We start from the raw sequence: 25,258 nt of genomic DNA on the forward strand, positions 1-25,258 counted from the left end.
TTTGAAAAGAGATTAGAATAGATGCATAAAACAAAACATAATACAACAAGTATGTAACATAAAATTTCACTATAATTACATATATTTAATGCATAGACTACTTAAAAATTGTGATAAATTTTATATATTCTTGATACTTATGTAAATTCTTCGCTATAGCATCCAGCACATGTGTGACTTAGCTAATTATAATATCAAATTCAACAAATCCATGTGACCAAATTTTGTACAACCAAAAACTAGTTTATTTGAAAAAAATAGATTTATTTATGCATTTAATTAAAATATATGGATGCATATATAGTACATGGAAAGTGCATAATATTGTGGTCATATATTTATGATTTGTGTATAATTTTTTTACTTTTTTGGAACCATAAATGTAATTAGTGCCTATTTTAATTCAAATTTTAAAAATAATAGAAAGGAAATTCAAATATAAAAATAAAAAATGAGGTTAAAAGCTAATAAGTCTTTTTAACTTGTCCACTTACTACATTTATTATTTTAATATATAATTAATACATCAAATCATTAATGTAACCTTATTTTGATTTTACAAAATTTGGTTGTTTATCATCACCCTATAAAATTATTTGGTAAACTATAATATTAGTAACAATAAATCTATGTGACCAAATTTTGTACAACAAAAAACTGGTTTATTTGAGAAAAAATCGGTTACTTTATACATATAATTAAAACATATGGGTGCATATATAGTACATGGAACGTGCATAATTTTGTGGTCATATATTAATGATTTTTATATAAATTTTTTACTTTTTCGAAATCATAAAATATAATTAATGCATATTTTAATTCAAATTTGAAAAAAAGTAATATAGAGGTAATTTAAATATTAAAAAAAAATTAAAAATGAGGCTAAAGACTGATCAAATCTTTTTAACTTTTCCACTAACTACATTTATTATTTTAATATATAATTAATACATCAAATAACTAATAGTATAACTTTTTTTCATGGTACAAAATTTGGTTGTTTATCATCACTCTATTACTAAATACTTAAAAGAAGATTCATCCTATAATTAGATGTAGGTGATGTGGGCAGCAAAGGAAAAGGGGCACCCAAATCAACGGCCTTAAACATTGGACCATTCTCACTAATACACTTTCCAACAAAATCTCAAAGGACCAACATCCTCTGATGTCCCATTCTCCAAAAACCCACGACCACCCTCTTCTCAAAAGTCACATTTTTCTTAATTAAATAAAAATCAACCATATAAAATTTCAAGAATTCTCGTTCCCCTCAACTTCCCACTTAGACAACTAGGCTAGAAATAAGCATTGGAACAATAATTTTGGTTAGAATTTACCCGAGTTAAAGTGTAAATCTCATTTATTAAAACATACTTAGAGATTGCTATTTACTTGTGTCCATAGTTACTTGAACCCTCGATCTAGAAGTTGGAAGAAAAATGTTTTATCCCATGACCATGATCACTTTTTATTTTATATTTTCAATGTGGGACAATCTACATGTGAATATCTCAATTCTCAACGCGTTCCCTGACATGTGAGTCCTTTATTTGATAATATCTTAACACGATCTCTCATATACGTCACTGCCAATAACACATTCAACTCGAGCATGTGCCTTGCAATGATAGCATGTTAGAACTTATGATGCTATGTTAAATTCCATTAGATTTTATGAAGATTAGGCACAGTCTTATTAATTAAAACGTACTTGATACATGAATAAAAAATTAGCCAAACTCTATCTATATTCCCTTTCAAAACCAACTTATCTTTCAAAATCAGTTGGTGATATGGGTAGTACTAGGCTTACAGAGCTTTAAAGTTAATTTCTTTTTAATTTTACACTATCTCAACAATTTTTGACAAATTTTTTTGAATGCTAAGCTGAATAGGTGCTCAACACATATATTGCTATTTTTATTCCACTCCACATTCAATTGTATGGCAAAGATGGCCACTAGTTAGTAGCTCATTCCAATCTGTTTATCAATCTACACTATTGATCTTTGTATAATTATCAACACTAACAAAAAGAAGCATACTCATATATATACATATTATGAGAATGCCTTTCCTTTTACTATGTAAATCAAGTGAGAATTCCATTAGCAATAAGGGGTGGTATAGGCCTCCATAAAAGATGATTGAAGGGTGAAGGGGGCCACTCATCAAATGGAGTGCTTCAAGAATCATGTGGGTTTGTTCATTGTAAGCTCTAGGGGGAGCATTATACATTGTACGACCAATAAATGAGAGAATCATATGATGAAGATGAAAATTAAATTAAATAAAATAAAAATAAAGAAACCCAAATTAAAAAAAGAAAGTAAGAATGAGTTTGGGTGGCCTAAAAAGACTGATTTCTTGCATAGTAGAAAGGTGCAAAATGCTAATACAAAGAATCCCATCATTCCAAAATCCCCTTTAAAAGAACACAAGAAATTAAACTAAAGACAAGGCAAAGACTACTATATCTAGGAGGAAACAAAAATCCACAAATTTCAATGAAAATAGAGGGTATTGAAGGAACAATTCCAGTTGCTCGAGGAAGAAAAAAAGGAAACTAAAATCTTGTAGTAAAACATAGTAAGAAAATACAATATGAGGTGAGGTTAGCACTAAGTTACTACTAATCAATGTTTTCAATTCAAGTCAACATGATATTACCACACAATGAACTCAATCTAACATCATAAATAAGATTAGTAGAAAAGGGCCAAGATATAAATAAATGTCACATACACAACTTTAGCAATTTTTATCTTCTTTTTCCTTTTTGTTTCCTCCCATCTCCACATAATCAATAATGATAAACCACTTTGTTGCATAAAACAAAGCCCTTCTTCTCCCTCTCTCTCTCCAAAAGACAATTTCATCTCCCTCAAGTTTCCCTTTTCTTCTTTTTTCCTTCCCATTAAACTATGAAAATGGCAGATTACTAATCATCCTTTCCCCTCTATAGGAAACACTCATCATTGCTCCCAACAATCCTTTTCAACCTTAGAAACCTGTGAGCTTCCAAGATTTGATTTTCCTTCCTTCCATTCCTTCTCTCTCTCTCACCCTCTCCACCAATTTAAATACCACAATCTTTGCAACTATTCTCCTCCTCCATCCTCTTCACTCTTCACCCCCTTTTAAATTCTAACCTCTTCTTCCCTCCCTCCTCCCTCCTATGATGGATGCTTCTTCAACCAACTCTGTCAATGGCTTCTACAACTTCCTCACTCGAGGCATAGACGATCTCGAACGAGCTTTTCTATCGAGCAACTTCATGTCGATACAATTCCTCCAAAGAGTCCTCTCCCTCCTAAGATCCTCCCACAACCAGCTCACCATTTTGGTCCAAAAACTCCACTTACCAGTGGGTGAGAAATGGCTTGATGAATACATGGATGAAAGCTCCAAGCTTTGGGAGGTTTGCCAAATCCTCAAAACTGGGATTTCTGGCATGGAAAACTACTACTCCGCCGGCCTAAACATCATCTCCTCCCTCGACAGCCATCGCCATTTGAGCCCCCAGCTCTCTCGCCAGGTAATCCACAGCCCCTAAAAACCCAAATCATGGATAAAGATTGGATTTTTATTAACTGCGGCATTTCGTCGAACAGGTGATCCGCGCGATATCAGGATGCAGGAGGGATGCAGTAGGGCTGCAGGAGGAAAACCGGTCGCTGACGGAGACGAGAATCGAACCTCTATCCCTCAAATTCGACGCGAGTGAGCCACGCCTGCACGGATTCAACGGATTCCGCGGCGTGCTCTACGCAATGAGGAATGTGAGCTCCCTCCTATTGACGATTCTGTTCAACGGATTGGTCTATTTCTGGCCGGAATCGAATTCCCCCAATTTCAGCGGCTACGACGACGTCCTGTTCGGATCGAGCCTCACGATGTCGACGGCGCGGCTGCAGCGGCGGGTGGCGGCGGAGATCGGGCAGCCGGCGGCGCGGGCGGGGGTCCTGATGTACGAATTCCGCCGCTCGAAGGCGGCGATGGAGGAGCTGAGGGCGGAGCTGGAGAAGCGGTGCGCGCAGGGGATCGTGGAGTGGGAATCGGAAATTGGGGTTAGAGAGAGAGTGGAGAATCTGAAGGGGTATTTTGGGAATTTGAGAAGTGGGACTGAGAATATTGTTGGGCAGCTTGATGATTTCTTCGATGACATTGTTGAAGGGAGGAAGAAGCTCTTGGATTTATGCAGCCATAGATAGAGAAAAAAAATCTGGAGAAAAAAATGGTAGTTTTTCTTTTTTTAATTTCAAGAAATGGGAAGAAGAAAAGCAAAAAATGAAAAATGGTAAGAGTAGGTTAGATTTGTAGCTTCTTGTTGTAATTTATGTTTGTCTAGTTTTTTTTACCCATTTTCCCAATGTTGTTTCTTATTGTATTTTAGTATATATCGTAAAATGCTGAAAAATTATTTTGAAAGTAGAAATTTTGGATTTCTACTAAATTTTGCCAAAAATGTTCGATTCCAGATGTTTTTATGGAGTTTTTGCTTTTTTAGAGGCTGACAATTTTAGATACGACAAGAAAGCATGATACGAAACGCAGAAAAGTAAAAGATTAGTATCGAGTTTATCATATAGTACGTGTTATTATAGTATGATAATCATTTCATGATGAGTTCATGTGGTCCTTTATTATTAATATTAGTACTACATTCGGTCATAAAAAATAATTGCATGTTTTTAATTCGGTTGCTTGCCAAAACTAATTTAATACGAAAAATGAATTGATTTTCCAAATTGTATACACGTGTCACATTTAACCAATACGAGTGTTATTTTGCATATTTTTTCTATATATCTCTCTCATATTTTATTCTGTCTTAAATATATATATACCGTGGATGAATGAAATATTGTTTTTATTAATTAATTATACTATTACTAATCTTACTAGTTTTGATTTATTTGAGTACTAATCTTTAAACATAAAGAATTAGACTTATGAGAGGAAACTCTCTTGTGAAGTAGTTTATCGTGTTCTTTTACGGGTCTTGTTTGAATGAAGTGGACCACATTTGTGTCGTTAATAAGTTGTGTTCGACTTAGAGCAAGTCTAAATATGGAGGGGGTGCTAAATAGGCCTTTTCTATCGACATCCCCAAAGAGGGAAAAAAACAACATTTTAAAATAATCAAGAATGAGGCTTCAATTTTCCCAATTTAATTTGAAAGAAAGTTGAGCTGGAAATGCCCACAAAACAGGAGCAGATTTGAACCAAGCAAAAAGCAGCTTCTTCTCTGTTTATGTTTCTGTTTCCCATAAAAGAGAGAGCAGTGATAAAAGTGGAATGGAAGCTTCTTATTACACAAACAAGGGGGAGGGGACAAAAAAGGTCAAATCTTGATCATTATTTTACCACAAGTTAGCTGTCTTTTTTTTCCCCATTCCTCAAAAAATAAATTAAAATCAATTTACTACACTTAGGCAGGTGTGACATTCACTGATAATTCCAGTAGAATAAAAATGATGAAAGTGGAGTTTGGACAGTAGGGATAAATAAACAGATTCACATTTTCATTTGTTTGCACTCTGTGAAGCTTTTGTCTGTTTCAGTTCAAATGGATTTGATGATGAAATTTCTCTCTCTCACACACACAGAGACAAGAAACACACATCAATTCCAAGACTATTTTTTTTGTTGTTGTCATGTTTCAAATTTCTTCCTCTTTTTGGGGTGGGATTGTGGAGGGCAGCATTATAGTAGTATGAAAAAAGATTTTTTGTGAGTCACTTTCTTCACCTGCTAAACCGGATCTCATGCTTTTTGTCCCTTAGCCGGAAATTCATGCACTACTTGAATTAATTTTTAATCTTTTTTAAATCATTGCTTAAATTTTTTTTTTTAAAAAATGGGTATAATTGTGGAGTCAAAACTTGGCAACTGTGGATCATAACTGCAATGTTGTGTTGGTGGTTTGGAAACCAATCAAACCATGTTTATAAATTACTCCATAATCTAACTAATGCTTTATCTTGATTGTGTTTTTTTATAATAATTTGCTTTGCCACGTCTTGTATTTCAATTTTTAGTTCATTTTGTAGGGATGGAGTTAAGAAGAACATGATAAAAAAGTGCACGGTAATAGTAGGTGATTTTAGGATATTCACAATTCACAATTAGTTTTTCGATAATTTTCAATATTAATCTTACAATTAATTGAGAGGAATAACATTGATGTAAAATTAATAAGTTATAGCATTAAAGAACTAAAGAAATGATATGCTACAAAGTCATTATCCTCAAATTTAATTAATTAAATAATAGTAATATATTTATAAAATTAGAATTACCCCTAAAAGATTCAACTGGTGTGCTTTGATAGCCCTAGTGAATTCTAGAAAAGATTGGAGGCAACTAAGTTTAGGTGCTTTTCTAGTCTTTCGACATTTTTAAAAATTAAAATATCATAATCAATCAACACTCTAGTAAGTAAAATAAATGACAAACATCACAAAATTATTACTACTACTATTTCTTTACGTTACGCCATCAATTTAAATCAAATTTTGTTGCCACGTAACTACTATTATGCTCCATATAATAAGAGGATAGTTTACACTCCATTTGAACATATTAGGTGTGTTGCTCATTAAATTTTTTTAAATAAATCAAATTTCTTAATAGAGCAAAACATGAAAGCAAGTAATGAATCGACACTTTATGGAGATATAGAGGGTCCACATCATTGTGTTAGTCCTTTATTTATAAAAGAATAACATAAACAATATTAGAAAAGAAGATACCTAGTTAATGTCTAAAACAAATTAAATTAATTTAATTTAGTACTCCCTATTGTGCTAGATATATTAAATGAGAGGCCAAAAAGAATTGGCCCAAAAAGAATCATTTGTTGGCCCAATTAACATTAGAATTGAAGTCGTTAAAGAAAATACCATTATTTACGTACATCAAGGTCCATTCCATGTGAATAAAAAGGCCCAATGTAATCATACAGTATTAAGAATTCATTTTGAATAAATCAGAATAAAAATTTAATTTGAAATTTAATGATAGATAATAGTATTTAATTTAGTATAAATAAGTGTAAAATAATAAAATTGATACCTGTACAATATCCTATCGAATTTAGTGTCCTTCTTTGTTCTACATTTATGTTGCGAAAATTAATGTGTATTTTCAATAAAAAATTCATATATTGAGTAATATGTAAAATTTGAATTATTAGTCGCATTAAATTGATACTCATTCCATCTTCAAACAATATTCTATTTTTTTATTCTCATCATAGTACTCCATAAAATTGGCCCATTTCTAATTTTTGTAAATTGATACTCATTCTGTCTTCATTAATTTTTTATTATTTTATCATATTTATATTTAAATTCCGAATATTCACAAAATTTTAATTTCATTGAAAAATAAAATTAGTTGGGCTTTTGATGTGTTAGAAAAAATAATAACTAGAAATATTCATTATTTTTTGGAAATGAATATTTATTCTAAAATTTTTAACAAATCCACAACACTGCTGCCTCGCCGCCGGATTCATGATTTTGAGCGTTTGAATCTCCAAGAATTTCGGCTATACTGATGTCCGCCGCAAAAGCTGTATATCCCATTCAAATACTCCGGCAAACGGTGGATATCAGTGCCTTGGCCAATAACTACGCTGCCAAGCTTCTTCTATGCCACCAGCGCGGCCCTTCCGGCCACCATATCGCCGCCGGCATCCATGCCCACATGATTGCATCCGGTTTTATTCCACGCGGCCACATTCGTAACCGTTTGATTGACATTTACAGCAAATCCTCTCGTTTGAGCTACGCAGAGAAACTGTTCGATGAAATTCCCGAACCAGACATTGTTGCAAGAACCACTATGATCGCATCATATTCTGCTTCTGGGAGCCCCAATTTGGCCAAAGAGATATTCGAAAAAACCCCGCTGAGAATCCGAGACACGGTCTGCTACAATGCCATGATCGCGAGCTGTTGCCATGGCAACGACGGCCATGCTGCCGTTCGTCTCTTCAATGAAATGAGGCGGAAGAGGTTCGAACCCGACTGTTTCACTTTCACAAGCACGCTTGCAGCTTTGGCCCTTATAGCCACTCGCGAGGAGCAATGCAAGCAGATGCATTGTGTTGTGCTCAAATCAGGCTGCGGTTTGGTTACTTCTGTTTTAAATGCACTCTTATCTGCTTATGTCAAGTGTGCGTTTTCTCCCTTCGTGTCTTCTTCTTCGCTTTTTGCCTCTGCGAGGAAACTGTTTGATGAGATGCCGGTAAAGGATAAGCTGTCGTGGACAACGATGATCACAGGGCATGTGAGAAACAAAGATCTTGATTCTGCTAGAGAAGTTTTTGACTCGATGGATCAAGATTTGGTGGTGGCGTGGAATTCTATGATTTCGGGATATGTACAAGAGGGGTTGGTTGTGAAAGTCTTTGAGATGTTCAGAAAAATGCAGTCTTTAGGGGTTAAATACGATGATTTTACCTACACTAATGCGTTGAGCGCTTGTGCTGATTGGAGCTTGATTCTTCATGGTAAGCAAATTCATGCGTACATTCTTCGGATAGAGGCAAAACCCCCAACGGATTTCATGGTTTCTGTGACCAACGCCTTGATCAGTTTATATTGGAAGTGTGGTAAAGTTCACCAAGCAAGAAACATTTTCGATGCCGCTTGCACCAAGGATCTTGTTTCATGGAATGCGATGTTATCAGCTTATGTGAGTGTGGGGGAAATTGACGAGGCGAAAGCCATTTTTGATGAGATGTATGAGAAAAACGTTTTATCGTGGACAGTTATGATATCAGGGTTAGCACAACATGGCTTAGGCGAAGAAGCTCTGAAACTTTTCAATAGGATGAAGTCTTGTGGGCTTGAGCCGTGCGACTATGCATTTTCAGGCGCTATTACCTCTTGCGCTGTGCTTGCATCTTTGGAACAAGGGCGTCAGCTCCACGGACAGCTTATCCGACTTGGCTTTGACTCGAGCCTTTCAGCAGGAAATGCTCTTATAACAATGTATGCTAGATGTGGTGCTCTTGATGCTGCATACAAGGCGTTTCTCACAATGCCGTGTCTCGACTCTGTGTCGTGGAATGCAATGATAGCAGCGCTTGGTCAACACGGACATGGGGCCAAAGCAACGGAGTTATACGAAGAGATGTTGGAAGAGTACATTTTGCCTGATAGGATAACATTCCTCACAGTCCTCTCTGCTTGTAGTCATGCCGGTTTAGTTGATGAAGGAAAGAAATACTTCGAATCCATGAAGGAAGTGTATGGAATAACTCCCTGTGAAGATCATTATGCACGTCTCGTTGATTTGTTGGCTCGATCTGGGAGATTAACCGAAGCTCAAAATGTGATCCAGACCATGCCTTTTGAGGCCGGTTCACAAATTTGGGAGGCTTTGCTTTCTGGCTGCCGTCTTCATGGAAACATGGACTTAGGCGTCCGTGCTGCTGAAAAACTCTTTGACATGATTCCGAAGCATGATGGCACGTATATCCTTTTGGCTAATATGTTTGCCGCTGCAGGGCGGTGGGATAGTGTTGCCACAGTCCGTAAATTTATGAGGGACCGAGGAGTTAAGAAGGAGCCGGGGTGTAGCTGGCTTGAGGTTGAGAAGAAGGTTCACGTGTTTTTGGTTGACGATGCTGTGCACCCTGAGATTCATCAAGTGTATAAATATTTGGAGGTGTTCGTTTTAAGGTTAAGGGAATTGGGATATGTTCCGGATACTAAGTATGTATTGCACGATATAGTGTCGGAACAAAAGGAGCAGTCGTTATCCACTCATAGTGAGAAGTTGGCGGTCGTTTATGGACTCCTGAAGCTTCCTCGTGAAGCCACCATTAGAGTCTTCAAGAACCTGCGTATTTGTGGGGACTGCCACAATGCAATCAAGTTCATGTCGAAAGCTGAGAGTAGAGAGATTATCGTAAGAGATGTGAAAAGGTTTCGTCATTTTAAGGATGGCGAATGCTCTTGTGGTGATTACTGGTGAAGGAAATGTGCGTCTTGGTTTTAATTGTGGGTGAGCAATCGAGCCATCCTCGATCTAAGGAATTGCTGCCACCTCCTTAACTCTCATGTCCCCTAAAGCAAGACTACTTGTTGCGTTTCTCCTTTTAGTGAAGAAAACGCTGCTTCTTGACTTGCAGAGTTGGTCTATTCTTCTGGTCGCTCTCGAACGTCCATGTTCCATGGCACCAGGTACAACTCCTGATTACTGCATTTTTGTAGAATGAATGAATTGCAATAAAAATGTATCCATTAGAGCTTCAAATCCAATGGCTTAATAATTGTTCTTAGTTCTGAATTGCAATAAATATGTGTTCGGATTCGAACACACTCCTATATATATTGTGTCGATTTGGTAATAAAATAGAAATCTTTTTTTTGGATGAAAATAATTTCTTGGATGGAACTGATAAATGCATAGCATAGCTAGTTGCATAATTTCTTGCTAAACTATGTCAAGGAGAAGTTTGTCTAAATAGACTACCTTCTTTAGATCTTCTTTTTGGATGAAAATAATGATAAAGTGCCTCATTGTAATTGAGTAACTGAAATTGCAGAGCAAATACTTCTTCAAGTATGAAGTTTTATGGAAGTGTGGAATTCAAAACCTGAGCTCCGTGGCGAAGGGGATGAGATCGAGTCAATAAGGGAAGCAGAAGAAACGAGACGAGATGAGAGGAAGATGCAGCGAAGTTGAAAGAGCAATGTAGCTTGGAGGCACTTGCAACGAGCAATTAGGCACGCGAAAGGTAAAAAAAAGGTAGCAGAGAAGACGCAACGCATATTTATGGTGGCATGGAGCAATTAGGCAATGCATATTTATGGTGGCATGGAGTGAGTAGTCCATTTTTTTCATTTTGTTTTGATATTGTATTTTATTAATAATTTACTCCTTCTGTCCAACTACAAGTGGGGCGTTTTTTTTCCGGTTGTTTTGCGAAGATAATAAATAGTTAAAGTGAAGAAAAAGTAAAGGAAGAGAGTGAATAAAATAGAAGAGAGTCTATATGCATTATTATCTTACTTACTTTACTTTATCTCTATTCTAACTATTTATTACATTATTTTTACAAAATAATGTTCGATTTGGGGCGCCTCACTTGTAGCAAGTACTCCACTACTCTTTTTACTTATTGAAAGGAAATTTGTGTATTTGTTTTACCACTCACTCAGCAGTCACATCAGCGGCGCCACCGTAACTCATCGGCCATCTGAATTCACGGCATAGCAGGTAAGTTTGCTCGGCTAGTTACATCTCGCATATTCTACTTTTTTTTAATCCAGAAATTTCGCTTTTCAGCTCAGGATTCTAATATGCTTTGATTCATTTAGTCGATTGCCTTTTTCATTTTGGTTTTGTGAGAAGATGACTGCAGAAATGTTACCCCCAAATTTTTGATTTCATATCTAGTGAAAGCCCTATCCTAGCTAGAAATGTTTTGGAGTTAGAAATTGATACGATGAAATTACTAGAAACTCATTAGTAGAAGATTTTGGCTGTGTCGAAATTGATTTCATAATGTTGAATTTACTCGATTAACATTCTGATACGGCTTGAGAAATAATGACGAAATTGGGATAAATTTTGCAGAATGCAATAATCTGGATACTCTGGCCATTTAAACTCTGGAAATTCCTTCTAAATAATGAAGAAATGTTACCCCCAAATTTTGATCTCATATCTAGTGAAAGCCCTATCCTAGCTACAGAGGTTTTGGAGTTTGAAATTGATACCATGAAATTACTAGAATTTCAATAGTAGATGGTTTTAACTGTGTAGAAATTGATTTCATAATGTTGAATTTACTCGATTAACATTCTGATACGGCTTGAGAAATGATGAAGAAATTGGGATAAATTTTGCAGAATGCAATAATCTGGATACTCTGGCCATTTAAACTCTGGAAATTCCTTCTTAATAATGAAGAAATGTTACCCCCAAATTTTGATCTCATATCTAGTGAAAGCCCTATCCTGGCTACAGAGGTTTTGGAGTTTGAAATTGATACCATGAAATTACTAGAATTTCAATAGTAGAAGGTTTTAACTGTGTAGAAATTGATTTCATAATGTTGAATTTACTCGATTAGCATTCTGATACGGCTTGAGAAATGATGAAGAAATTGGGATAAATTTTGCAGACTGCAATAATCTGGATACTCTAACCATTTAAACTCTGGAAATTCCCTCTAAACAATCTCGAAATGAAGAGGGGATGCTTCGTGAATTTACCGTTAGAAATCCCTATCAATATCCTGTCACGGCTCCCCCCTAGAGCTGTTTTTCGTTGCAAGTGTGTTTGCAAATAATGGCTTAAGCTACTCGACACTCGCAACTTTGTCAAGTTACATATTTCTAAATCAGTCCCGGGGATGGCTGTTGTTCGGTCTAGTGTGGAGTCTAACTCGTACGAAATCTTTGAATTTGAAGACGACCTTGATCCTGAACTCCATCATCTCCGCTACAGCTCGGTCACCAAGTTTCTTTTCCCTCGCGCTGCACTGATACGGGGTTCAGCTAATGGGTTGCTATTTCTGACCGGCGGCCAACCTTATGTATGCAACCCTATAACACGACGCTTTATCAAGCTTCGTCCGTATCTAGACTCTCCCCACTCTTCATCTGATACAGTTGCGTATGGATTTGGAGTGACTAAAACGACTGGCCAACATAAGGTGGTTCGGATTGTCTATGACTATAGTTTCGAAACAGAGGATTCGCCTAATATTAGGCTTACCAAATCTCATTGTGAGGTGTACACTCTTGGAGCTCGTACATGGAGAAGCGTCATACCCGTTGCCCTGGTACTGTTCGACACAATTGGGATATTTCTTAATGGAAATCTTCACTGATTGGTGGCAAATCCAAACAGCCCACCACAAATTTGTTGCTTTGATCTCGAAACAGAGCTTTTCAGCACCTTCTTTCATCCCCCTCTGGTGAATGAAGGGTCTCTAGGGAGCTTGTCGGCTTTGGCGGGTAGTCTATGCCTTTGTGATAATTCAACTGAAGAATAAATCATCATCTGGGTGATGGAAGAATATGGGGTTGACACATCTTGGAGAAAGGAATATGTTATCAACAAAGATCGCGACGTTTGTGGAGACTAAATGATTGTTTCCCCTATTAAATTTTTTGAAGATGGTGACATTCTGATGGTATATATAGAATCCCTGCTGTTCTACTACTCTGAAAAGACGAAAACTATTAGGAAGACTCAGATGTTTGAAGCTTGTAGTGGAAATCATTTTCGTGCGAATGCAATTCTCCACACCCCAAGCTTTCTGTCGCTGAGAAATTTCGGAAAGGAGCTAGAACCAACTTTCACTGAGGATCACTATGAGCTTTTTACTTGATGTATCAGATCGGCTATCTAACACGAGTATGTCCCAATTTAATTATGAAATCTTGCTTACTATTAAGACACAGACTGTCTTCAAGAAACGATTGCGTTGCAATAAGATGGAAATTCATATATTTTTGTCCATTTGATTGCAACGACATCGTTTCATACACTTTGGATGCCATGGCTCCGGGCTGACAATTATATTTTTAGTGCAGAAAATTGGTCTAGGAATAATTGAAGCTAAAGCATCTGCGATTTATGGATACAAGAGCCATGGAGCATCTGCTCAAGTTTGAATCTCTGATGGTAAGCACATAATATTATTGAGATTATGATTTGAGATGAATTCCCTTATAATGACATTGCATAATGACCATGATAGTACGTGATCTAGGCCCTCCATTTTCTGATCCAATGGCTTATAATAGGTCTTTTTGCTTTGCACTTTGGGGCCAATTTCAATCTAGTGTGACTCTCTCTATATATTTGCATCTCTCCCGACTCGCACTCTCGATCCCACTATTCATCTTTGCTATCTCTCATAGCAATGCTCTTAACAATCGTTCTATAGAAAAAAGAGTTCGATGATGGTGTAAATATATAGGTCTTTATTAGAATGCTTGTTTCCTGTTTTAATTATAATCAATAATGATAATTTTTGTTGGCTTCTTGCCACTCCCCTAACTTATAAAACCATAATTTTTTGTATCTTTCGTAATTATTCCATACGATTTAAATTCAATGAAATTTGTTATTTAAATCATAATTTTAGATGATTATTATGTATGCTGTATGTTTGGTAGATATGTTAAATTAACATAAGATAATTAATTAAGATGAATTTTAAGATAAAGATATGCTATCTCACTCTTTTAGGATGTTAAATAATCCACCTTTTTGAACTAATTCGCTTCGGGCTTTAGCGGGCCGAGATGAGCTTTGATGATCTAACATGGACTATCTACCAAAACAGCTAAATAATCCATATAACTCATATATCTTAACCTTATGTAGGCTACCAAACAAGCACTGAGATTGTGAAATACACAAAAGTTAAGGTTAATTCGCTACTTTTAGAGTATTGATACAGACCACCTTATATTGTCCGCTTATTTTTACTCAAACAAAATCCAAAACTCAAATAACAAGTGTACGCCTCAGGCAAGTCGAGGTAGACATATTTATGAGTGATCGGATTGCATATGTGAAGACAACATGTAGGATTTGAGTATGTGGTTACAAAAACCAATATATTCTATATATTCACTTCTAGTCAAACTGAAAATGTTGTTTATTTTAAAAAATATAAATATTAATATCATTTATCTAGTAAAAATTGAAATTGATGACTACCATAAAATGATGATTATATGATGAAACTATAATAATAGGCATTAAGTTGAATAACAAATTATCGTATTTTAATCAAGGAATGAGTATGAGATTATATTTTAGTTATGCTCTAAGGGCTAAGGGTGTGATTTCATCATAAATTTACAACATCACTTAGTAAGTTCAACATAACATGCAAATAAATATTAGAAAACAACAATACAGTAAATGTACATTGAAGCTCAACCTTCTTATCTTCTTCTTCTCCTTTGTGGTGCCACATTTCTTCTACGGCTTCTCTTCTCTATCTTGTAAAATCTGTAGATCCATTCCAACAACCATTTAGGCCTTCCATACCCAAGAACCAGACCACCCACAATCCCACCTATTACGAATCCACATCCATACCCTGAAACAATGGCCTGCCAACAGAATCCATCTAGAATACCATAATCATCATCATCATCATCATCATCTTCTTCTTCTTGCAGCATCACTGGAGGCGAAGGCTCTTCACATTTTCGTGATAAAGGAAATCCGCATAGTTCAGAATTCCCAACATATGATGTATTTTCGAATGTGGAAAACTGGCCACTGGATTGAGGTATCTTCCCTGAAAGATTATTCATAGAAAGGTTCATCACAGAAAGATATGTGAGCTTTGTTAGCTCTGTTGGAATTTCCCCTTCCAATCGGTTTGAAGACAGGTCCAGCGACTCGAGTTCCGCAACATTTTCAAGAGATGCAGGTATACCTCGTGTGAGGCAATTGTGAGACAGATTCAAATATATCAAGGATTTCAGATTTCCAATGGAGTTTGGGATACTGCCCGAGAATCTGTTGGATGACATGTCGATTGTAGTGAAGGTTGTCAAAATTCTCTTGTATTCTAGATCCAAACCTTTCACTATTAATGTGAATGAATCTGTATAAAATGAACATCGACATAGTTCTCCTTGACTATTCTTCCGTGCATCCATCATCGCTTTAAAATTCATCAAATACTCATGGGGCAGATTGCCAATGAATGCATTATAGGATATATCGAAAACTTGCAACTTGGGGAATGGAAGAGAAGTATTGGAAGTGAGAGAAGGAATGGTACCACTAAAGTTGTTGGATCTCAATATGAGGACGCGAAGACCAGAGAGATTTCCGGTCCAAACTGGAAAGGTGCCTTGCATTTTGTTGTTCCCAATATCAAGAACCTCCAGACTTCGACAATTGGAAAGGGATTCGGGTAATGCTCCTTCCAACTTATTACCATTCAAGTCGATTGACTGAAGACTACAACCCTTTGGAAATGTAGTTGGGATGAATCCTGCGAGTTGATTGTTGGATAGATCCAAGACCTGCAAATTCCTCAAATTTCCAATGGAGTTTGGGATACTGCCTGAAAATTTGTTGGATGACATGTCGATTGTTGGGCTGTTTGTTAATCTCAGAAATATTTGATATAAACCTTTCACTATTAGTGTGAATGAATTACTATAAAATGATCCTCGATGATTCTCCTGTACATCCATCATCGCTTTGAAATTGCTCAGATATTCATGGGGCAGATTGCCAATGAATGCATTATGGGATACATCAAAAACTTGCAGGTTAGGGAATGGAAGCCTAGCCTTGGAAGTGAGAGAAGAAATGGTACCGCTGAAGTTGTTGGATCTCAATATGAGGACGCGAAGATCAGTGAGATATTCCGTCCAAACTGGAAAGGTGTCTTGTATTCTGTTGTTTCCAATATGAAGAAGATGCAGACTTCGACAATTGGAGAGGGATTTGGGTAGCACTCCTTCCAACTTATTACCATTCAAGTCGAGTAACTTAAGCTTACAACCCATAGGAAATGTAGTTGGGATGAATCCTGTGAGTTGATTGTCGGATAAATCCAAAGCCAGCAAATTCCTCCGATTTACAATCTCAGGAGGAATAAAGCCCCTGATGCTGCAGTTAGATGCTAAAAAGATGATAAGAGAAGCAGATAAGTTCCCCATGGAAGCTGGAAAGATACTCTTCATCATTGGATTGTTACTAATACCCAAGATCATCAAATTTCGACAGTTTGTTAAAGACGAGAGAAATGGCGATTCTGCTTCGGTCAGATTATTTTCCATGAGGTTAAGGAATTCCAGCAGGCTTAATTTACAGAAGTCGGGGATTGGACCAGTGAATGAGTTATTCTGCATATCTATAGCAAAAAGCTGAGAGGCATTGGTGATAGAGTTTGGAATTTCACCTGTGAGCTTGAATCTGTTATAATACTATAAATCAACAACTAGTAGATTGCTAACACAACCAAAAATTAAAAGACAGACAAGTGTCAAAAAAAAAGAAATGCATCGCTTTAATTGGGACAATCAAAAGAGGAATACGAATCACTTGAGATAGGACAAAGGAAGTAGTTATTTTGATATCCAAGTAGTAATGAAATTGAAATAAGTGATCAAATCATGATACTGTTAGGATGCAAACCACATCATACATCGAGTAATGTTGTAGGCAATATAAAGATATTATTGCAACTAATAAACTATAGTTTAATACCCAAACTATATGTTGAATCATATGTAAGCATACCTGTCAACTTATTGCTACCCAGATCTAGTATTTTTAACGAAGTGAGGTTACCAACTTGCTTCGGTATGGAACCTGAGTTGAACATTGGTTAGTACACGTTAAAAGCCATCATGCGGGATTAATTAAACAGAGAATTAATTAGGATAAAATAGTTCATTAGAATTATAATTCACTTGCTAATCTGGTCAAAATGTAGTATGTCGTTAGTTTTTGACGGAACTGTTAATTATGGACAAAAACACACAACTTGAAACTAGAAGTTAAAAAACTTAGTGTCTAGGACAAAAATATTTTTAGAGCAAATCTAGGGAGAATCAATTTTGGAATTTAATCTTAAATAAATAAAGGTATTGTTCAAGTGAGAGACATGTTTAAAGTAAGACTGCAAGAAAACTGATTATGTTGAAGAGAAAGTGTGTAATCAAATTTGATAATTAAATATGGAAGAGGGAATGCAAGCGGATATCATATTGGTGAAGGATGCAATAAAAAGTAAGGTCTACTAGATTACCAAGCCTCTTTTAGCAATTCACCTATCGTAATGTAATAATTCAAATTGAAGGGTCGTTTTTGTAAATTTTAAAGTCATAACGTTTCAAACATTGGTCAAAGTCAAGCCATTAATATATACCCGTCTCCAAAAAATAAGATTTATTTTAATTTTAGTCTTTTCCTTAAAAATAATTTTTGGGTAGGACTCATTTTACACCAACAATTATAAGGCATGACTCATTTTACAGTTCAATCACTTTTTCTTTCCATCTCTAGCTTACTTTACTAATTGTGCATAAAATATGTGCTTATTCAAAAATATTTATTTTTATGATACAGAGGGAGTATGAATTAATTAACATTAAAAATGAAGTCTAAAATTATACATATACATTAGCTCAAACGAAGATTTTTGTCCTACACAATATATATACGGTACATTTCGGTCCAAGCAATATGAATTGATATATTTTGGTCCAAGCAATATGAATTGATCTAAAATGATTTTATTTTTAACTGAAGCGCTAAATGACTATAAGTTTACCTCATCCACAAGTTAATCACTACTACTTTCTTTTTTGGTTTGTCGCAACTAAGAAGATCCATTACTCAAAATGAAAACACCATTCTCTCTATTATATTCTCTCTCTTATTTTTCTCTCTACTTCACACACAAAATAAAGTTGCATAAATTCTCGTACTGCCCAAGGAAGGGGTCATCTTCCTTGAGATGGAGGGAGTAATTAAAAACTAAAATATTGTTAACTAATTACTAAAAATTAACAAAATATAAGAAAATATAATTTATTTTTTTATATAATTGTTTCTGAAAAATTATGATTTATATTTTAGTATAACTTGTTTTGAAAAAATCGTAATAAATAGTTATAGTGGATAAATAGTAAAGTAAAATCGAGAATAACGTAGATAAGAGTCATCTCTACATTATTTTCGGTTTTACTTTACTATTTATCCACTCCAACTATTCATTACGATTTTTTCAAAATGAGTGCAAAAAATGAAGTGACTCAACTTTCTTGGGACAAAGGGAGTATTAATGATTTGTTATGTGAATTATATTTATGATATGAATTTTTCAAAAATAAATTATATTTTGAAACTCTCATATGAATTATTATTTCTATTACAACTTTGTTTCCAAAATAAATTGTATGTTCTTATATAAATTTTCTATTTTTCTCAGAAAATAAAATTTATTTTTTCTTGTATTTTAAGTGCAACATATGCGAAATTTCTTTCATAAAAAATAAATGATAATATGATTCTTTTTTAGAAATTATTATTATATTTTGTGATATATTGTTTAAGAAAATAAATTATACTTTCTTATATAAGTATAGTTTTCTGATATTATTTTCTCATATAATTTTTTCAGAAATAAATAATTTTATTCTATAACTTTTTTCAAAAAAATATAATTTATTTTCTTGTAATATTTGGATCAATTCATATTTTTGGGACCAAAACATGGAGTACTAAACAAAGCGTAGGATCATAAAGTTATCTTTGAGCAAATATTTGGGACTAAAAATTAACTAGGTTTTATATTTATTAATACAATAATATAAATGATTAAACTCGTAAAAATATACTTGGCATCAGCAAATTTTGGACAAATTCATATTGTTTGGGATTAAACTACCAAACTTAACATGAAACAGATAAAAAAGTGAAAGAATAATTTTTAGGAGATGATCTTAGTATAACTATAGAACACTAATTTAGTTCACTTAAGAGCGATTTTAGTTCACTGAAATAGCAATTTAGTTCACTATAAATTATAATGAAATATTTACTCCGTGAGTTATTTAGTTCACTATAATGACGTTTTGCTTCACTCCTTGTTTTCAAATTCGTGTTGTGAACTAAAAACACTGTTATAATGAACTAAATTCATGTTATCTAGTTATGCATTTAAGTAGTGGTTGTACATATACAATACAAAATGTCCCTAAATTTTAAATTCAATTGAATTAAATAACAAGTTAGTTTTGTTATAAGTGATTGGTATAAGTTGTTGCGCACACCTGTTAATTTGTTCCCGGCAAGACTCAACTCTTGGAGGTTGAGTAAATTGTCCAAATTAGTGGGTATTCTTCCAGACAATTTATTGCCAATGAGGGCTATGAGTTCCAACCGTGAAATGTTGAAAATAGAAGATGGAATATTTCCTATCAAAATATGGAAAATGAGGTCAACGAGAATAGTAAAATCAATGTGAAAGCTTCATTGAATTAATTCATGGATTAATATAATTACCCAGGAGATCGTTAGAACATAGCGATAAAGTTGTAAGCATACTAAGATTCCCAACTTCGGTTGGAATGTTTCCACTGAACATATTCATTGACAACCTCAACTCCTCCAGCTTGCTGCACTTATGTATATTCCTTGGAATTTTTCCATAGATTTGATTCATTTTAAGCAATAATTGCTTCAGTTTCGGAGTATTATTACATATATCACTTGGCAACGCGCCTGAAAGGCTGTTAAACCTCAGATCAATATATTCCAATACAGACATGTTTGTAAGGATACCTCTTGGTATTTCTCCACTGAAGTTGTTGTATGTCACATTTACTTGCTTCAAACGGCGTAGTTTAGACAGCTCAGCAGGTAAGACGCCTGTGAAATAGTTGGAGCTGACGTCTAAGGACAGAAGAAACGTTAGATTTCCGAGATGTGGGGAGAGGCTTCCATAGAGGGCGAAGTTGGAGAGGTTGAGGGCCGTGACCCTGTGGTGTTTGATGCCACATGAGACACCGACCCAATCACAGATGGAAGTGTTGGTGAGCCAGTTGTTGCTCAACACGCCATTCGTGTCGACTGTGATGGCTTTTTTGAAAGCAAGAAGAGCATCTTTATCGGTTGGTGATGAAGATGAGGTGAGGGTGAAGAAGATGTTTAAAGTAATTAAAAGCATGAGTGAAAAAGGGAGTAAGAAAGAGGTCTCCATGAAAGTGGTAGTAAAATGCAATTTAGTTTTGCTAATGATGATGAAGTGGTTTAAAAAAGAAGGTATTAAATAGTAGTCAATGTGAGCTAAATGAAGTGGTATATATCACAGAGTTTACAATTTCTAGAATACGATTATCAATCATATTCACAATTTTTGTTAAATAGATGCATCGTGTATATTCATAAATATCTAAAAAGAAAATCAGGCAAACACAACATGGACACATAATATACAAAAACAAAAGGTGGATTAGGTCTACATAATATACAAAAACATAACATGGACTTGGTCCACATATTAAATGCATGGCCATAAAACTGCTAAGAACTATTGACAACTGGCTATTGCTTTTGGACTTCTACATATAAAATACAAAAACATAAAATGGAGTTAGTACACTTGTATGGATGCATCTAATTTTTCCAATGGACTTAGTACACTTGTATGGATGCATCTAATTGAAAAACAACAGTTTGGTGGTACTCCGGGCATGAAAATATAATTATTTTGATACTATCTGTTTCTTATATCTATAGTTACATTTTGGAAAAATCCGATGATATTTTGATACTACTTGTTCTTATATACTCCCTATGTCCCAAACAATATGCACTTTGGGATCGGCACGAGTTTTAATACAAAATTGGTAAAGTAAGAGAGAGGTAAAGAGAAAAAATAATTAAAGTATTGCTAGTAGAGAATAAGTCTCATCTCATTAGAGAAAAGAGAGTTTCTAAAATTGGAAAGTGCATATTCTTGTAGGACAGACTAAAAATGAATGAGTGCATATTTTTAGCAATACAAATAGTGGAATCATTTTATTCTCCTAATGTACAAAATTTTTAAGATGGTTGAAAAAAGAAAAAGAATGAGTACGAGCTGTAAATTACTGAAATGTAATTTTAACAGTCTTTATGGAACTAGTTCCTTTATGAATTCAACATAGAATGCTCATATCACCAACATGAAAAACATTTTTGAGGTTGGAATTTCACCTGTGAATGTGAGTCTGTTATAGTATACATCAAGAATAGTTAAATCAACGTGAAAGCCCCATTGAATTAATTATACATCGATCATAGAGCTTTTATTCGGCGCCAAAAGAGTAGTATTTTAGATATAAGTTGTTGTTGCTAAGATACAACACTTGGAGGTTGAGTAAATTATCCAAATTCGTGGGTATGCGTCCAGACAGTTTATTGCCATCGAGGTGTATGAATTCCAAACGCGAAACGTTGAAGATAGAAGATGGAATATTTCCTATCAAAATATGGAAAAATGAAGTTAACTAGAATAGTTAAAATCAATGTGAAAGCTCCATTTCATTAATTATATGTAGATTAGTATAGTTACCTTGGAGATCATTATCATATATAGATAGAAGTGTAAGCATAGTAAGATTCCCAACTTCGGTTGGTATGTTTCCGTTGAACATATTCGTTGACAAGCTCAACTCCTCCATATTGCTGCACTTGTGTATACTCCTTGGAATTTTTCCATATATTTGATTCATTATGAGAGATAATCTCTTCAGTTTCGGAGTGTTATTGCATATATTGCTTGGGAGAGCGCCTGTTAGGTTGTTAAACCTCAGATCAATATATTCCAATGTTGTCATGTTTGTAAGGATGCCTCTCGGTATTTGTCCATTGAAGTTGTTACATGTCGCGTTTACTAGCTTCAAACGACGTAGTTTAGACAGCTCAGCAGGTAAGACGCCTGTGAAGTTGTTGGAGCTGGCGTCCAAGTATTGGAGAAAGGTTAGGTTTCCGAGATGTAGAGAGAGGATTCCATGGAGGCCGAAGTTGGAGAGATCGAGGCCCGTGACTCTTTGGTGTTTGATTCCACACGAGACGCCGGCCCAGTCACAGATGGAAGTGTTGGTGAGCCATTTCTTGCTCAACGCGCCACTTGTGTCGACAGTAATGGCTTTTTTGAATGCGAGAAGAGCATCTCGATCGGTGGTGAAATCGGCTAGTGGTGTAGATGAGGTGAGCATGAAGAAGATGTTTATTGTAGTTAAAAGCATGAGTTGCAAAGGCAACTAGAAAGAGGTGGCCATGAAAATGTTACTTAATTGCTATATATTGTGATGAGGTTGTTGGTATAATGAATCAAGCCATGGAGGGTATTAATTATATATATATATATTTCCATCCCTATAATAATTTGAATCTCACACAGTAGATGGTGGCATGGTGCGTGTGAGCATGTGTTTTCTGCCATGTTTTTCACATATCACATAATATGGTTTATAATTAACGCATGAGAAACTAGGAAGGGAAAAAAACACGTCAATATAGTCTATAATTAATTGAATTATTGATTCAATATGTATTCACAGGTTTGCCGTCAACTTTATTATGCGTGTGAGACACGTGGGTTGATAATTGCAACCTTTTTGACTAATAATAGTAATCATTAATGAGATATGAACAAAAAAAATATGAAACACTTAATATAGGAATGAGGAAATACTATACTGAGTATTAGTTAATACTTCCCCTTACCCAAAAAAAAATAGACCGGTTTATCATTTCGGACCGTCCCTCCCAATTAGACAGAGTCTAAATATGAAAAGTTTTTAACCAATTACACATCACTAATAATGTGGACCCCACAATTCACAACACTACTTTCACGGCCTTTTCCACCTCTCTTTATTACTTTTTCAATCTCTCTCTTAATTAAAAACCGTGTCATATATAAGTTTGTCTATTTTTTGGGATCAAGGACTTATAATATACTGTATTGGAGCACTAATTTAGTTATGTCTTTAATATAATTTTACAAAAAAAATGAGCAATATATTAAAGTTTGCTGGAATATAAAAAGTACATTGAAGCACTAGTTTAATTTGAAGAAAATATATTAATGTTTGCCTGAATATAAGAAACATATTGGTGAACTTATTTAGTTTGAATGAAATATATTAAAATTTGTTGGAATATAAGAAATATATTAGAGCACTGATACGTACTTATTTAATTTGGAGGAAATATAGAAGTATTAAAGTTTGTTAGAAAAAAAATATATTAGAACACAAATACGATATTTTCTTTAAGTTAACGCATTTTGAGAATCCCAACTTGTTATGAACTTCACAATATCGTCGCCACAAAAAAAGCTATATGCCCGACCACCACAAGCAAAGCAAACTGCTACGAATCCACGCCGCTTACACTCGATGCCCCCGCCATTCAACGCTCAACACGTGCTCAATCGATCTTCATGCATCGAGTATTGCACAATGCCTGAAGCTCAAATGCTTGATCGAACTTCCATGCTCAATCTTGCAATGCTCAGCAAACACGATCGTGCTTCATGCATCAAGTATTTCGCAATTCTCATCGAACAAATGCTTGATCAAGCATGAATGCTAGATCTTGCAATGCTCATCAATGCATCAAGTAATAGTTCAGTGCTCAATTAATCAACAATTTTTATGTCATGGTTGTTGGGTTTTGGTGTGGCTGGACCAACCATCGGCCCAAGTCATTATTGAGGGCCGAACTCGATTAAGCTCGGCTAACACCGAACTCGATTAAGCTCGGCTAACACCGAACTCGATTAACCTTCTCCAACACCGAGCTCGATTAAGCTCGGCTACCAACCGTTGTATTTGAACAGCTCGTTCAGTTACAACGACTAGTTTTTCAGTTTTCAGTTTCACATCTTGTTTTTTCTCCATATATTCGTGTGATTCAAGAAACTAGATAGAGAAGTGAATACACTTTGTGATTCTTGAGCTAGCTAGGTGAGTGATCCACAATCGAGTTGTTTTCTCCGATTGAGTAGCGAGCTAAGTGATAGTGTGTTGTAATCGCCTTCGTTTGCTTTGTATTCGTAATAATATCGTCCCACATTTGTTCGTGAATCTCGCGTCGATTCTGTATTTGATTCTTCAAATTGGCGCCGTCTGTGGGAAAGAAATCGGCGCGATGTCTACGGCGAAATTCGAATTGGAGAAGTTTACGGGCAAGAATGACTTCGGTCTATGGAGATTGAAGATGAAGGCCGTGATGATGCAGCAAGGGCTTTGGGAAATCGTCAAAAATGGGGAGGCCGACACCGCCAAGGGTGCGGATGAAAAGGTCGATCCAAAGGCTCAAGAACTTCAACAAAAGGCGTATAGCACTCTGATCCTGAGTCTCAGCGATCGAGTCCTGAGGGAGGTTTCGAAGGAGGAGACCGCTGCGGCAGTATGGAGGAAGCTTGAGTCCATCTATATGACGAAGTCTCTTGCAAATCGCCTTCATCTGAAACAGAAGCTTTTCACCTTCCAGATATCAGAGGCGAAGAGCATCTTGGAGCAGCTCGAAGATTTTGGTAAATGCATGGATGATCTGGAGAACATCGATGAGCAGATCAAGGATGAAGATAAAGCACTTATGCTTCTCAATTCATTACCGAAGAGCTTCGAACAATTCAAGGACGCTATACTCCTTGGAAGAGACTCCAAGATCACCTATGAAGAGGTGTATTCGGCCCTGAAATTGAAAGATTTTC

At 35.4% G+C, this 25,258-nt stretch overlaps 4 protein-coding genes across 8 annotated transcripts; 2 read left to right on the top strand and 2 right to left on the bottom strand.

Annotated features, from left to right (window-relative positions):
* Window positions 1-2,580: 2,580 nt before the first annotated feature.
* On the top strand, window positions 2,581-4,474 carry LOC121780348. Its single transcript, XM_042177932.1, has 2 exons — window positions 2,581-3,544; window positions 3,621-4,474. Exons 1-2 carry the CDS (start codon window positions 3,185-3,187, stop codon window positions 4,218-4,220), a joined length of 960 nt encoding a protein of 319 aa, XP_042033866.1. The 5' UTR covers window positions 2,581-3,184; the 3' UTR covers window positions 4,221-4,474.
* Window positions 4,475-7,378: 2,904 nt separating this feature from the next.
* Window positions 7,379-15,324, top strand: LOC121778758 (pentatricopeptide repeat-containing protein At1g25360-like). Of its 4 annotated transcripts, none has more exons than XM_042176165.1 (6): window positions 7,379-10,211; window positions 10,577-10,853; window positions 11,193-11,250; window positions 12,161-13,401; window positions 13,581-13,671; window positions 15,189-15,324. In XM_042176165.1, exon 1 carries the CDS (start codon window positions 7,573-7,575, stop codon window positions 10,000-10,002), a length of 2,430 nt encoding a protein of 809 aa, XP_042032099.1. In that variant the 5' UTR covers window positions 7,379-7,572; the 3' UTR covers window positions 10,003-10,211; window positions 10,577-10,853; window positions 11,193-11,250; window positions 12,161-13,401; window positions 13,581-13,671; window positions 15,189-15,324. The 4 variants fall into 4 exon arrangements, with proteins under 4 accessions (XP_042032099.1, XP_042032100.1, XP_042032098.1 ...); XM_042176166.1 differs by having other exon boundaries at window positions 11,196-11,250; XM_042176164.1 differs by lacking the exon at window positions 15,189-15,324 and adding an exon at window positions 13,794-14,073 and having other exon boundaries at window positions 10,577-11,250; window positions 13,576-13,671.
* Window positions 14,829-20,796, bottom strand: LOC121778757 (receptor-like protein 52). Of its 2 annotated transcripts, none has more exons than XM_042176162.1 (4): window positions 20,329-20,796; window positions 19,818-19,961; window positions 17,278-17,349; window positions 14,829-16,936 (listed from the first exon to the last, which is right to left on the bottom strand). In XM_042176162.1, the coding sequence occupies exons 1-4, from the start codon at window positions 20,744-20,746 to the stop codon at window positions 14,949-14,951; spliced, it is 2,622 nt and encodes an 873-aa protein (XP_042032096.1). In that variant the 5' UTR covers window positions 20,747-20,796; the 3' UTR covers window positions 14,829-14,948. The 2 variants fall into 2 exon arrangements, with proteins under 2 accessions (XP_042032096.1, XP_042032095.1); XM_042176161.1 differs by having other exon boundaries at window positions 20,050-20,796.
* An 895-nt stretch (window positions 20,797-21,691) lies between these two features.
* LOC121779478 (receptor-like protein 53) lies at window positions 21,692-22,822 on the bottom strand. Its single transcript, XM_042176808.1, has 2 exons — window positions 22,103-22,822; window positions 21,692-22,009 (listed from the first exon to the last, which is right to left on the bottom strand). The coding sequence occupies exons 1-2, from the start codon at window positions 22,776-22,778 to the stop codon at window positions 21,837-21,839; spliced, it is 849 nt and encodes a 282-aa protein (XP_042032742.1). The 5' UTR covers window positions 22,779-22,822; the 3' UTR covers window positions 21,692-21,836.
* Between the last annotated feature and the right edge of the window lie 2,436 nt (window positions 22,823-25,258).

Source organism: Salvia splendens, chromosome 19 (genome assembly GCF_004379255.2).
Source record: "Salvia splendens isolate huo1 chromosome 19, SspV2, whole genome shotgun sequence".
In the NCBI taxonomy this organism is placed as follows: Eukaryota; Viridiplantae; Streptophyta; class Magnoliopsida; order Lamiales; family Lamiaceae; genus Salvia; species Salvia splendens.